The sequence below is a fragment of the Coregonus clupeaformis genome, chromosome 16, assembly GCF_020615455.1.
Source record: "Coregonus clupeaformis isolate EN_2021a chromosome 16, ASM2061545v1, whole genome shotgun sequence".
Classification (NCBI taxonomy): domain Eukaryota; kingdom Metazoa; phylum Chordata; class Actinopteri; order Salmoniformes; family Salmonidae; genus Coregonus; species Coregonus clupeaformis.
In genome coordinates this window covers 57,540,824-57,556,741 of record NC_059207.1, presented here as the reverse complement: position 1 = coordinate 57,556,741, position 15,918 = coordinate 57,540,824, and the positions used below count along the sequence as shown (strand labels likewise).

The 15,918-nt window shown below is 44.0% G+C and overlaps 1 protein-coding gene across 1 annotated transcript in view; it reads right to left on the bottom strand.

Moving 5' to 3' along the window:
* Positions 1-15,918, bottom strand: part of LOC121584015 (whirlin-like) — a 92,220-nt gene that overhangs the window by 44,170 nt on the left and 32,132 nt on the right. Inside the window, exon 3 of the mRNA XM_045225490.1 lies at positions 2,628-2,840. Within this exon, the coding sequence (XP_045081425.1) occupies positions 2,628-2,840 (213 nt within the window). The remainder of the gene's footprint in view (positions 1-2,627; positions 2,841-15,918) is intronic.

Genomic DNA, 15,918 nt, shown 5'->3' with positions numbered 1-15,918 from the left:
CGCTGAATTACAGCAGTTCTGCATGCAAGAGTGGGCCAAAATTCCTCCACAGCGACGTGAGAGACTGATAAAAAACTACAGGAAGCATTTGGTTGAAGTCATTGCAGCTAAAGGTGGCATAACCAGCTATTGAATGGAAGGGGGCAATTACGTTTTCACACAGGGGCATTGGGTGTTGCATAACTTTGTTTATGAAATAAATGAAACAAGCATGTAATTGTTGTGTTATTTGTTGACTCAGGTTCCCTTTATCTAATATTAGGTTTTGGTTGAAGATCTGATAACATTCACTATCAAAAATATGAAAAAGTAGAGAAAGTTTGAAAGGGGGCAAATAATTTTTTATGGCACTGTACATATAGGTATTGATAAAGTGACTAGGCAACAGGATAGATAATAAACAGTAACAGCAGCATATGTGATCAGTCAAAATAGTTAGTGCAAAAAGGTTTAATGTAAATAGTTAACCAATAGCTATCCAGACTAACTATTTAGCATTCTTATGGCTTGGGGGTAGAAGTTGTTCAGGGTCCTGTTGGTTCCAGACTGTTCAGGGTCCTGTTCAGGTGCATCGGTAGCACTTGCTGTGCGGTAGCAGAGACAACAGTCTATCACTTGGGTGGCTGGAGTCTTTGACAATTTTTAGGGCCTCCCTCTGACACCGCCTGGTATAGAGGTCCTGGATGGCAGGGAGCTCGGCCCCAGTGACGTACTGGGCCGTACGCACTACCCTCTGTAGCGCCTTGCAGTCAGATGCCAAGCTGTTGCCATACCAAGCGGTAATGCAGCCAGTGAAGATGCAGCTGTAGAACTTTTTGAGGATCTGAGGTCCCATGCCAAATCTTTTCAGCCTTCTAATGGGGGAAGAGGCACTGTCGTGCCCTCTTCACGATTGTGTTGGTGTGTGTGGACCATGATAATTACTACAGCCCTGTCAATGTGGATGCGGGCGTGCTTGGCCCTCCGTTGTCTGTAGTCCACGATTAGCTCCTTTGTCTTGCTGACACTGAGGGAGAGGTTGTTGTCCTGGCACCACAGTGCCAGGTCTCTGACCTCCTCCCTGTAGGCTGTCTCATCGTCGTTGGAGATCAGGCCTACAGTACCACCATCGTGTCATCTGCAAACTTAATGATTACATTTACATTTACATTTTAGTCATTTAGCAGACGCTCTTATCCAGAGCGACTTACAGGAGCAATTAGGGTTAAGTGCCTTGCTCAAGGGCACATCGACAGATTTTTCACCTAGTCGGCTCGGGGATTAGAACCAGCGACCTTTCGGTTACTGGCACAACGCTCTTACCCACTAAGCTACCTGCCGCACAGTCGCGGTTGAAGAGGGAGTACAGGAGGGGACTAAGCACACACCCCTGAGGGTCCACCGTGTTGATGGTCAGCGTGGCAGATGTGTTGTTGCCTACCCTCACCACCTGGGGGCGGCCTGTCAGGAAGTCCAGATCCAGTTGCAGAGGGAGGTGTTGGAGATGGGGCGATAGTTGTTGAGGATGGAGGTATCTAGTACGGGCTTCTTTAGGATGGGGGTGACGGCATCTGTTTTGTAGTCTGATGGGACAGCTCCGTGGGCGAGGGAGAAATCGAGTTGGAGCTCCCCTCTGAGCATCCAGACACCGAGATTGAATCCCAAATGGCACCCTATTCACGTGCGCCCAGGTCCAAATTAGTGCCCTTTATAGTGAATAGGGTGTCATTTGGGATGTAGACCCTGCCCCTGTGTTCTCCTTTCTCCTGTGCTTACCCACCTCATTTATTGATGTGAAACTGCATCGTCAGCTCCACAGACCAGGCAGGGCGGGCGGGGGTACAGTTTTGCACAGCGCTGCAGATTTAGATGGAAACTTTGATGATGGCCAAACACATCCAAACAGATTTACATTCACTAAATAAACTGTGGGAATACTGGGCTAGCCAGGGGGCAAACTTAATCCTACAGAAAATTGCTAACTGCTTATTTTTCGTTGTATTTGGATGAGACTCGGATGGCCTGAGATGTTATATGTAATTAATGTTGACAGTGATATAGTTTCTCTGGACGTGGGCCTGAGACCCTGTTACTACCATAGATATCTCAGCCCAGGCCCCAGGCAGGGTATGATGTGTTGCTTGTCTGCGTCTAAAATGACACTATTTCCTATGTACTGCACTACTTTTGACCATATGGCACTACATAGGGAATAGGGTGCCATTTGGGAAGCAGCCCTTGTCTTTAGGCGGAGCCAGGGGACATGAATCTCTGCCAATAGAGAGTCAGGTCTTTACTTTGGGACTCCTCCTTCTCTGGGCACCTAGCCTTCTGTGTGGGAAGGAATGATTGATGATACCTCTGCACCTCTATATACACTCATTTGTATAGCATGGTTGCTGGCAAGGGCATTCTTTATGGTATATATTTAAGATGTCAAGACACAGACCAAGTATTTAGCATTTGATTCCCGGTAATAGCAAACCTACATTGCTGTCCGAGCTGCCCGACCACGGACCTACCAAATATTCTCAACCAACACAGCTCCGCTTACCCGGCAACAGAATGTGTGGATGGATAGAGAAATAGTTTGAACCGTGCTGAGAATTCCAAAAGTATGACAACCAATGGTCCAATATCAGACTCACTGTCTTCTCTGGCCTCTCCAGTGTGTGGCCACGTCTCTGGCTGTCCTGCCGTCCCAGGGTGCTGTGCTGCTCCTGCTGCTCCAGGTCGGAGGGAGGGGAGACACTGCGGCCCTGAGGGTCCACCCAGGTGTAGATGTGGTTAGTGATATAACCACCAGGGATACGGCCCACAGAACACACTGACATGGCCAGCTTCTTACAGCCCTTCAGGACCTGCATGGAGTAGAGGGAGGGGATTTAGTTTAATTCAATTTTAAAAAACTTTATTCATCCCAAAGGGCAATTTAATTTGGGCATGTGAGAGTAAATAACCACAACAACATGAGAGCATACCACAAACATACCACAAATGACACACACAAATGACACACACACAGGAGAGTGAGTAGTAGAAGATGGTGAGGGAAGAAGAGGACAGGGTTAAGTTGTTTGCTAACTTCAGTCATGAGGTGGCTCTGTTAAACACGTTGATCTTCTGTAGCTAACACACACACATTCATTCCACATTCCACTATATACCCCTCACATCGTCCTTGCAAGTCTAGCTGATTACGTACATAGAGGCTCCACCATTAAATAAGCTACGGATGTTTTCAGATTGATTGGTGATTATAGACACAGTGTTTTATTGTCCTCTCAGGATGAATCACTGTGTGTACCATAGTCATACCTCCGTCATTGACTTCATTATGTTCTGTTTGAAAACAGTGAAGCTATGGAGGGAGACATCATCATTCAGCGTCTTTATGAGCTGGAGGCAGCTCTCTGAGTGACTGTCCTCTGACTCATCTGCACTGACGGAGCTATGACAGAAACACACACACGCATACAAGCAAGCACACAGTACATGCCTCTCTATACAACACAGTCTGAGGGGGCAGGGAGATCATGTGGTGATGAAGATCTCCCTGGAGGCACCAAGCTGTCCCTCTCTACAGGATGAGAGAGAGAGAGAGAGAGAGAGAGAGAGAGAGAGAGAGAGAGAGAGAGAGAGAGAGAGAGAGAGAGAGAGAGAGAGAGAGAGAGAGAGAGAGAGAGAGAGAGAGAGAGAGAGAGAGAGAGAGAGAGAGAGAGAGAGAGAGAGAGAGAGAGAGAGGGAGAGGAAAGAGAGAGAGAGAGAGAGAGAGAGAGAGAGAGAGAGAGAGAGAGAGAGAAAGAGGAGAGAGAGAGAGAGAGAGAGAGAGAGAGAGAGGGAGAGAGAGAGAGAGAGAGAGAGAGAGAGGAGAGAGAGAGAGAGAGAGAGAGAGAGAGAGAGAGAGAGAGAGAGAGAGAGAGAGAGAGAGAGAGAGAGAGAGAGAGAGAGCTTTTATCTTTCTGAGTGCATCTATCTGTTTTCCTTCCTAGAAAAATAGTTCTGGAGAAAATTGAAAACAATGTTATAGCTATACTGTATTTGTATTTTTATTGTGGATGACTAGAGTAATCCGGAAGTGAGTCATCTGTAAATTGGAATTGCTCATCATCTGTACTTTTATGGTGCAGTGATAGCTCATGAACTGTGGTAAAGAGAGCTCATAGGCTGCTTCACCCTGACCACACTGTTGAATCAACACAATGTCCCTACTAGCTTCGGAGGTGGCAGAGGCTACGCTCCTATCAAATCAAATCAAGCTTTATTTATACAGAACATTTCAGACATGGAATGCAATACAATGTGCTTCACAGGAAAAAAACTAATAAATACAATGAAAATAAAAACAGATATCTACTACACAACAAACATAAGAGGATAAAAAACTAAAGAATATCAATAAAAATGACAAAAAATGTGTGTTTTAAGATCTCTTTTAAATATGTCCACAGTTTCGGCCCCCCTCAGGTTCTCTGGCAGGCTATTCCAGATGCTGGGGGCATAGTAACTCAAGGCTGCCTATCCATGCTTCTTGGTCCTAGGCTTTGGGATAGTTAAAAGGCCAGTGCCAGAGGAACTGAGGGACCTACTGGGTACATAACTTAAAAGCATGTCTGACTGTGGTCCTCTGTAGAGCATGGCGCTTGTAACGCCAGGGTAGTGGGTTCGATCCCCGGGACCACCCATACGTAAAAATGTATGCGCACATGACTGTAAGTCGCTTTGGATAAAAGCGTCTGCTAAATGGCATATTATAATTATAATTATTATTATTATTGATTTAAAAACCAATAGAATAATCTTAAAATTAATTCTAAAACTCACAGGCAGCCAGTGCAGAGACCTTAAAACCGGTGTAGTGTGTGCTCTCCGTCTGGTCTTGGTCAGTACCCGTGCTGCAGGATTCTGTATGTTTTGCAGTTGACCAATGGCTTTCTTGGGTAGACCAGACAGGAGAGCATTACAGTAGCCAAGCCTGCTACGAGTCTCTCTGTATCAGCCTGAGAGAGAAACGGCCGCACCTTGACGATGTTCCTCAGGTGGTAAAAAGCTATTTTGGTCACATTCCTAATGTATAATATAATAATATAATATGCCATTTAGCAGACGCTTTTATCCAAAGCGACTTACAGTCATGCGTGCATACATTTTTGTGTATGGGTGGTCCCGGGGATCGAACCCACTACCTTGGCGTTACAAGCGCGTGTGATTTGAAATTGAGTTCAGAATGTAAAATAACACACAGGTTTTTTAGCTAGTGTTTTATCTTTATTGTCCGTGAATTAAAATGTGCGGCCAGATTATCTCTGTGCTTTGGCTCCAACAATAAGTACCTCAGTCTTGATTTATCTGGAGGAAGTTGTGAGCCATCCAAGTATTTAAATCACTAATACAGTCGTGGAGCTAAAATCCTCTCGTGACACAGAAATGTAAAGTTGTGTATCGTCTGCGTAGCAGTGAAAATCAATGTTGTGCTTTCTGATAACGCTGCCAAGGGGTAACCTATATAAAATGAACAGTACCGGACCCAAAATCGAACCTTGTGGAACGCCACATGTGATATGTATTTTCTCTGAGTTATGTTCACCAAGGGTGACGACAAATTCTCGACCGGTTAAACAGGTCCTAAACCAATTTAGAACTGGACCGGAGAGGCCAACCCACCTCTCCAGTCTGTCCAGAAGGACATCATGGTCAACAGTGTCGAATGCAGCACTTAAATCCAAGAGTACAAGGACAGAGAGCTGTTTAGCATCTGTGTTGGCTCTAAGACATTTACCACTTTAACTAAGGCTATCTCTGTGCTGTGGTGGGCCTGAAAAACAGACTGGATTTTTTTTTAAATACAGTTGGCACAAATAATTTAGCTGTTTGAAAACCAATTTCTCCATAATTCTGCTTAAGAATGGAAGGTTGGAGATTGGCTGAAAATGACTAAAAGCTGAAGAATCTAGATTACTTTTCTTCAGAAGGGGTTTCACCATAGCAGTTTTTAGTGCAGTGGGGAAAGTGCCTGTGAACAGGAAATGATTTACAATAGCTTGCACTTCTTCCTACTAACAACCAACATTAACCTGACAGACTGTTATTTCACAGCACGGTGCATTTTCTAGTGGTTTTTCATTCAACTTGACTTGACTTTCAGGACATTTCCATTGATATATAAACAGCAGCTCCTCTCTTTCTCTTTCTCCCTCTCCCTCCGCCCAATTAGGCTTCTTAAAACCCCAGGGCATTTTTAACTCAAACACTTCTAGTAAGTTGAACTCAAAGTCCATGAAAAGTCATTATTACTTAAAATGTTTAAGTGGCACTGACTCAAAACTAAATGAGAAGTCACATCAACTCTATTTTTGTAAGTTATGATAACAAATTAACTTTTTACACCATGCTCTACTGCAGGTAGATTTTTTGGAATAGGTTTTTGATATCTATGTTTTTGCATGTACATTCAGTGATTTGATTGATTAATCAAGAAACATTTTTCTAAACTAATCAAATCATTTAGTTAGATTTTTTGTACCCGTTAATGAAATAGTTGTTTCAGTTTAAATGGCTTAGGTAGTCTCCTTACACTGTTCTTAACCCTTGCAGTCATTATGAATGCAGGTTGCGGGTGAATAAAAATTCCAACCGTTGGATATCCTAACTTTGCAAGCCAGCATAATGTGACTTGCAGGTAGGGTGGCAAAATTCTGGTACATTTCCCAGGTTTTCTAGAAATTCGGGTTGGAAGATTCCTGTAAATCCTCCAACGAGGAATTTGTTTTTTATCAAGGAATTTGGGGAAAGTTTTGCAACCCTATTTGCAGGCCTGATGTGGCCTGTAAACCAAGAGTTTCAGGCCACTGTATTAGGGCCTCAAAAGAAGGCCTTATGAGATATGTAATGTATTGTCATAAAGAGTTTAATTATAATGATAATATTCACTTAGGAACTCACTTGGTGGCAACAGCACTCAAAATTAACAAATTCAACATCCATGTCTCTGTCACTAACAAATACAGTCATGGGGGGTAACTCTACAATTCACTCGAAAAGGCAAGGCACACTGGGAAATTATATTGGAGGCATGGCTTAGTGGGGGCTTTACTCAATATTTTCAAGTGGATACAACTCAAATCTGGCCCCCCTACAGCAGTGGTATTCAAACTTTAAAATCGGTATATTTAGATTTTTAGATCAACAAATAACCTTCAATTCATAAAATGTTAATCTCTTATCAAAATGAAAAGAAACCAATAAATACATTTACTCAATGAAATTATATTTTTCTAACAATCTTTCTCAAAAACATTTGTACAGTGCATTCGGAAAGTATTCAGACCCCTTCCCTTTTTCCACATTTTGTTATGTTACAACCTTATTTTAAAATGGATTAAATAAATTAAAAATATTCATCAATCTACACACAATACCCCATAATGACAAAGTGAAAACAGGTTTTTAGAATTTTTGCAAATTTATTAAAAATAAAAAACAGATTATTATTACCTTATTTACATAAGTATTCAGATACTTATACCCTTTGCCATGAGACTCGAAATTGAGCTCCGGTACATCCTGTTTCTATTGATCATCCTTGAGATGTTTCTACAACTTGATTGGAGTCCACATGTGGTAAATTCAATTGATTGGACATGATTTGGAAAGGAACACACCTGTCTATATAAGGTCCCACAGTTGACAGTACATGTCAGAACAAAAACCAAGCCATGAGGCTGAAGGAATTGTCCGTAGAGCTCCGAGACAGGATTGTGTCAAGGCACAGATTTGGGGAAGGGTACCAAAACATTTCTGCAGCATTGAAGGTCCCCAAGAACACAGTGGCCTCCATCATTCTTAAATAGAATAAGTTTGGAACCACCAAGACTCTTCCTAGAGCTGGCTGCCCGGCCAAACTGAGCAATCAGGGGAGAAGGGCCTTGATCAGGGAGGTGACCAAGAACCCGATGGTCACTCTGACAGAGCTACAGAGTTCCTCTGTGGAGATGGGGGAACCTTCCAGAAGGACAACCATCTCTGCAGCACTACACCAATCAGGCCTTTATGGTAGAGTGGCCAAACGGAAGCCACTCCTCAGTAAAAGGCACGCCAGCACGCTTGGAGTTTGCGAAAAGGCACCTTAAGGACTCTCAGACCGTGAGAAATAAGATTATGTGGTCTGATTCCTTGGCCTGAATGCCAATAGTCACATCTGGAGGAAAACTGGCACCATCCCTATGGTGAAGCATGGTGGTGGCAGCATCATGCTGTGGGGATGTTTTTTAGCGGCAGGGACTGGGAGACTAGTCAGGATCGAGGGAAAGATGAACGGAGCAAAGTACAGAGAGATCCTTGATGAAAACCTGCTCCAGAGCGCTCAGGACCTCAGACTGGACCAACAGGACAACGACCCTAAGTACACAGCAAAGACAACACAGGAGTGGCTTCGGGACAAGTCTCTGAATGTCCTTGAGTGGCCCAGCCAGAGCCCGGACTTGAACCCGATCAAACATCTCTGGAGAGACCAGAAAATAGCTGTGCAGCGACACTCCCCATCCAACCTGACAGAGCTTGAGAGGATCTGCAGAGAAGAATGGGAGAAACTCCCCAAATACAGGTGTGCCAAGCTTGTAGCCTCATACCCAAGAAGACTCGAGGCTGTAATGGCTGCAAAAGGTGCCTCAACAAAGTACTGAGTAAAGGGTCTGATTACAAGCATTTCGCTACACCCGCTATAACATCTGCTAAACACGTGTATGTGACAAATACAATTAGATTATACTTATGTAAATGTGATATTTCCATTTTTTATTTTGTATGATTTATTTATATTTTTTTTACTGTTTTTGCTTTGTCTATGGGTTATTGTGTGTAGATTGAGGGGATAAACAATTTAATCCATTTTAGAATAAGGCTGTAACGTAACAAAATGTGGAAAAAGTCAAGGGGTCTGAAGCATCCGCCAACTCCTGGACAGTCTGTGGTGCAACGTGGCGTTGGTGGATGAAGCGAGACATGATGTCCCAGATGTGCTCAATTGGATTCAGGTCTGAGGAACAGGCGGTCCATAGCATCAATGCCTTCCTCTTGCAGGAACTGCTGACACACTCCAGCCACATGAGGTCTAGCATTGTCTTGCATTAGGAGGAACCCAGGGCCAACCGCACCAGCATATGGTCTCAAGGGGTCTGAGGATCTCATCTCGGTACCTAATGGCAGTCAGGCTACCTCTGGCGAGCACATGGAGGGCTGTGCGGCTCCCCAAAGAAATGCCACCCCACACAATGACTGACCCACTGCCAAACCGGTCATGCTGGAGGATGTTGCAGGCAGCAGATCGTTCTCCACGGCGTCTCCAGACTCTGTCACGTCTGTCACACGTGCTCAGTGTGAACCTGCTTTCATCTGTGAAGAGCACAGGGCGCCAGTGGCGAATTTGCCAATCTTGGTGTTCTTTGGCAAATGCCAAACGTCCTGCACGGTGTTGGGCTGTAAGCACAACCCCCACCTGTGGACGTCGGGCCCTCATACCACCCTCATGGAGTCATTTTCTGACCGTTTACACATGCACATTTGTGGCCTGCTGGAGGTCATTTTGCAGGGCTCTGGCAGTGCTCCTCCTGCTCCTCCTTGCACAAAGGTGGAGGTAGCGGTCCTGCTGCTGGGTTGTTGCCCTCCTACGGCCTCCTCCATGTCTCCTGATGTACTGGCCTGTCTCCTGGTAGCGCCTCCATGCTCTGGACACTACGCTGACAGACACAGCAAACCTTCTTGCCAGAGCTCGCAATGATGTGCCATCCTGGATGAACTGCACTACCTGAGCCACTTGTGTGGGTTGTAGACTCCGTCTCATGCTACCACTAGAGTGAAAGCACCGCCAGCATTCAAAGGTGACCAAAACATCAGTCAGGAAGCATAGGAACTGAGAAGTGGTCTGTGGTCACCACCTGCAGAACCACTTCTTTATTGGGGGTGTCTTGCTAATTGCCTATAATTTCCACCTGTTGTCTATTCCATTTGCACAACAGCATGTGAAATGTATTGTCAATCAGTGTTGCTTCCTAAGTGGACAGTTTGATTTCACAGAAGTGTGATTGACTTGGAGTTACATTGTGTTGTTTAAGTGTTCCCTTTATTTTTTTGAGCAGTGTGTATATATATATATATATATATATATATATATATATATATATATATATATATATATATGCAATTTATTTTTATAGATTTTTTGGGTGACCCAACTTGGGTCGTGACCGGAATTTGAATACCACTGCCCTACAGGGTCACAGTGAGTAATGATTACAAAATCACTTTAACTAACTGTAGGCTACTCAGATATATTAAGTGCAACGTGTTTTGAGTAATGACAGCACATTGGGGTTTACAGTGCATGGGAGGAGACAAGGTTTGTGTGATGCCCTAATTAGTGATCTCAACCCCTGGGAAAAGTCTTCACAGGACGCCAGGGCTCTGTCTGGCTGCACAACAACAGCAGGACAGTCTGTCTCTCCCTCTCTCACTCTCACTCTCACTCTCACTCTCTCTCTCTCTCTCTCTCTCTCTCTCTCTCTCTCTCTCTCTCTCTCTCTCTCTCTCTCTCTCTCTCTCTCTCTCTCTCTCTCTCTCTCACACTCTCTCACACTCTCTTTCACTATTTCACTCTCTCCCTCTCTTAAAACAAAATGGTCATGACTGTGACTCTCTTCCAAACGCGCACACACACATAGACAAAACACACTGACGCACACACGCACGCATGTACGCACGCATACACAGCTTATTATTCACACAAAATATTTTAATTGTACCGTCTGCACGCGTCCCCACCCCAGTGTTGGTGATGGATGTTTGCCTCAGCACTAAGGTACCTGATGTGTCATTCCAGCAACACACCATCCATCCATCACACTGTGCAGGGCCTGTCACCACCCTGACAAACCAGCTGACACATACCCAAGGTCTGTCTCTGGCTACATCCCAAATGACACCCCATTCCCTTTGTAGTGCCCTACTTTTGGCCAGATCCCTATGGGTCCTGGTCAAAAGTAGTCCTGGTCAAAAGTAGAGTATAGAATGCCATTTGGGATGTACCCTCTGTGCTGAGCCAGTGAGCCTCGGCTGGGCTGGGCCGGTGGTCCCCCACTCAAACATCCACACACTCAGCCTGTACAGCTTCATCAGAGGGTGTGTGTGTCTGTCAGTCTAGGGCCATGGACACTCAATTAACCCCACTCATGCTCCACCCAGCCACGAACACACACACACACACATCAGACTGATTGTTGTTACATCAATACAGTTGAAAATAAACCAACTATCCACAACAGTCCATAACAATGTACACCGTAAAGCTAGCAGCCAGATGTGAGTGACTGAACCCTTGTTGTACTGCTGACCTCACAAGACCCAGCTGACTCAGTATAGAGCCTGTTTGGGCCTGACTGACTCACAGCTTACAGTAATAATTTTCTCTCTCCCCCTCTTCCCACTGTCAAACCTCAGCTACACTCAGGCTGAAACTAACTACTGTAGCAGTCCCAGTCCTAGCAGATGGTTCCAGAACACTAAGTAGAGTGTTGGCACGCTAAGCTCTACCCCCAAAAGACTGAAGACCCAGAAACACACTTAAAACAGGTAGAAAAGGGAAGGAAAGGTAGGCTGCGTCCCAATTCCCAAATGGCATCCTATTCCATGGGCTCTGGTCAAAAGTAGTAGACTAAAAGGGCAATAGGGTACCATTTGTGCTGCACACTAGGTCTTGTCTACCTCAGTCTCTAACAATAAATATGATACACCCCACATCCTTATGCTCTAAAGCATTTGTCACATTAAACAGGAATACTTGTTCTTTTTAACAATGTGTGAATGACACAAGTATTGGTCTTCACAAAGTTCGCTGCTTCAGTGTTATGAGATATTTTTGTCTTTTGTTACTATGGTATACTGAAGTATAATTACAAGCATTCCATAAGTGTCAAAGGCTTCTATTGACAATTACATTAAGTTTATGCAAAGAGTCAATATTTGCAGTGTTGACCCTTCTTTTTCAAGACCTCTGCAATCCGCCCTGGCATGCTGTCAATTAACTTCTGGGCCACATCCTGACTGATGGCAGCCCATTCTTGCATAATCAATGCTTGGAGTTTGTCAGAATTTGTGGGTTTTTTGTTTGTCCACCCGCCTCTTGAGGATCGACCACATGTTCTCAATGGGATTAAGGTCTGGGGAGTTACCTGGCCATGGACCCAACATTTCAATGTTTTGTTCCCCGAGCCACTTAGTTATCACTTTTGCCTTATGGCAAGGTGCTCCATCATGCTGGAAAAGGCATTGGTCGTCACCAAACTGTTCTTGGATGGTTGGGAGAAGTTGCTCTCTGAGGATGTGTTGGTACCATTCTTTATTTATGGCTGTGTTCTTAGGCAAAATTGTGAGTGAGCACACTCCCTTGGCTGAGAAGCAAGCCCACACATGAATCGTCTCAGGATGCTTTACTGTTGGCATGACACAGGACTGATGGTAGCACTCACCTTGTCTTCTCCGGACAAGGTGTTTTCCGGATGCCCCAAACAATCGGAAAGGGGATTCATCAGAGAAAATGACTTTACCCCAGTCCTCAGCAGTCCAATCCCTGTACCTTTTGCAGAATATCAGTCTGTCCCTGATGTTTTTCCTGGAGAGAAGTGGCTTCTTTGCTGCCCTTCTTGACACCAGGCCATCCTCCAAAGGTCTTCGTCTCACTGTGCGTGCAGATGCACTCACACCTGCCTGCTGCCATTCCTGAGCAAGCTCTGCACTTGTGGTGCCCCGATCCCGCAGCTGAATCAACTTTGGGAGACGGTCCTGGCGCTTGCTGGACTTTCTTGGGTGCCCTGAAGCCTTCTTCACAACAATTGAACCTCTCTCCTTGAAGTTCTTGATAAATGGTTGATTTAGGTGCAATCTTACTAGCAGCAATATCCATGCCTGTGAAGCCCTTTTTGTGCAAAGCAATGATGACGGCACATGTTTCCTTGCAGGTAGCCATGGTTAACAGAGGAAGAACAATGATTTCAAGCACCACCCTCCTTTTAAAGCTTCCAGTCTGTTATTCTAACTTAATCAGCATGACAGAGTGATCTCCAGCCTTGTCCTCGTCAACACTCTCACCTGTGTTAACGAGAGAATCACAGACATGATGGCAGCTGGTCCTTTTGTGGTAGGGCTGAAATGCAGTGGAAATGTTTTTTGGGGATTTTCATTTTCATGGCAAAGAGGGACTTTGCAATTAATTGCAATTCATCTGATCACTCTTCATGACATTCTGGAGTATATGCAAATTGCCATCATCAAAACTGAGGTAGCAGACTTTAAAATTAGTATTTGTGTCATTCTAAAAACTTTTGACCATGACTGTACTTCATTTACTTTGATGGGCCGTTATTGTGACAGTATAGTACTGTAGATCGCTTCATTTCCGATGACGGGATAATTATAGATACAGTAAGCTCTTAGTTTTATCATAGGAGAATGGGAGATATCAAAAGTTACTGAAGTTTTATTACTGTATTCTTCACTAAACATACATGATACAGCAGAATGTAGAGAAGTAGAGAAGGGACTGTCAAGAAGTCTGATTCTAAACTATGTTGAACAACAGTATGCTTTGGGGATGGCAAAAAGTCACCATGCATGTCCTAATTTATTGTAATTTTCTCCAAGTTCTGTCCTGCCTTCCTTCAATCTGCTAGGCTTTCTTAATGATTTTGAATGTCATGATGACAAACATGGAAATTAAGTGTGGTGGAATTAATATAATTGCGACTGTGTTTAGTCATTATTCATTATAGATGCACAGGGGAGCAGACATACATAGTCTGTGTCCCAAATGGCACTCTATTCCCTAAGTAGTGCACTATATAGGGAATATGGTGCAATTTAGGGCACAACCTGCGTTTAGTTATTCTTTATTATGAATGCTCAGTGGAGCAGACAGACAGACAGTGTTTTCCTTGGCGCTGTCTATATTAAACTATGTGTCCACCAACTCTAAAGACCTCCAACCTCCAATTAAATCCTTCCCATGCTCCATTACGTCTGACAGCACACAGTAAAAGACGCGCTGTTAAACCAAGCGCTCAACATTAAAATGTCTCTCCTAACCCATTATGGTCCTAATAAATTAGGTTGATACATAGAATCAATGTATTAAGCACTTGACCCAGATAAAGCTTAGAACAAAACAGAACAGCGCTCCTCTGCAGTATAATAGAGTTTCCCTAACTAACACACCAAACAGTGTATGCTCGATGGTCACAAAAGGATGCTAGCATAGAATTAGGGTAAAAAAAGAATCACTAGTGAATTACAGAATCTTTATGGAGGCTACTGACTGGAACAATGTACTGAACCATTCACTACTTGTACAACATGTTTATATCACTCTTGAAGTATACATTTAGTCAGAACAGTACAGTAACCCCTTTTCTATTCTAGGTTGTTGGGTAGATGTGCTGCAGGCACCAAGCTCATATAGGAGGACGAGAGCCAAAGGTCAGTGCTGTATTGAGCACAGAGGAGTGATACTCAACTGCTATTAGGCTATACATGTCTCCCTCAGGTTTTCCACGGATGTAGTCAGAGTTGGAGTGGGCGTAAATAGTGCTGTCAGTGGTGTTGGAGTTGGATGTATGGTGCTAGCTGGATGGGTGGAGGAGGATGGAGGGCTTTATTTATAAGCTGGAAGAGCGGGCCTAGAGGAGAGGGGCCACTGCAGACGTCAACGCAGGGCAGGCGGCAGGCTGCAGTGGCTCTGGCTAACAGGGCATTCAGAGTCGCGCTTCACTACAGATGCCGTATCTTAATTTGATCATCCTGTCCATTAATTATAATCCGCATAGTAATTCACATTTCCTGTTACTGCAGGATTATTTTCCTGCTGTAGTTAACTGGCTTAAATGAAGATCCTACATCTGTAACTAGTCTCTCCTCACAGCCTTACCATACATGTTAAAATCAAGTATCTGATTTGGTTCTGGGTGCCGAGATTAACATTAATGTTATCAGATATTAGCTGACACCATGGAAAGATGTTATTTTTTCAGCTATTATTACATAACTAATCTTATGCTCTGTGGTGTATTGTGTATGCTTCTCAATAGAGTTGATATTGTACATAAGCACACAAACCGCAAAGATACAATTTTTCTAGTTCATGATCTTTGTCATTTCCAAAGCACCACAGTAGATTTACACACATACAGTGGGGAAAAAAGTATTTAGTCAGCCACCAATTGTGCAAGTTCTCCCACTTAAAAAGATGAGAGAGGCCTGTGATTTTCATCATAGTCAACTATGACAGACAAATTGAGAAAAAAAAAATCCAGAAAATCACATTGTAGGATTTTTTATGAATTTATTTGCAAATTATGGTGGAAAATAAGTATTTGGTCACCTAAAAACAAGCAAGATTTCTGGCTCTCACAGACCTGTAACTTCTTCTTTAAGAGGCTCCTCTGTCCTCCACTCGTTACCTGTATCAATGGCACCTGTTTGAACTTGTTATCAGTATAAAAGACACCTGTCCATAACCTCAAACAGTCACACTCCAAACTCCACTATGGCCAAGACCAAAGAGCTGTCAAAGGACACCAGAAACAAAATTGTAGACCTGCACCAGGCTGGGAAGACTGAATCTGCAATAGGTAAGCAGCTTGGTTTGAAGAAATCAACAGTGGGAGCAATTATTAGGAAATGGAAGACATACAAGACCACTGATAATCTCCCCTCGATCTGGGGCTCCACGCAAGATCTCACCCCGTGGGGTCAAAATGATCACAAGAACGGTGAGCAAAAATCCCAGAACCACACGGGGGACCTAGTGAATGACCTGCAGAGAGCTTGGACCAAAGTAACAAAGCCTACCATCAGTAACACACTACGCCGCCAGGGACTCAAATCCTGCAGTGCCAG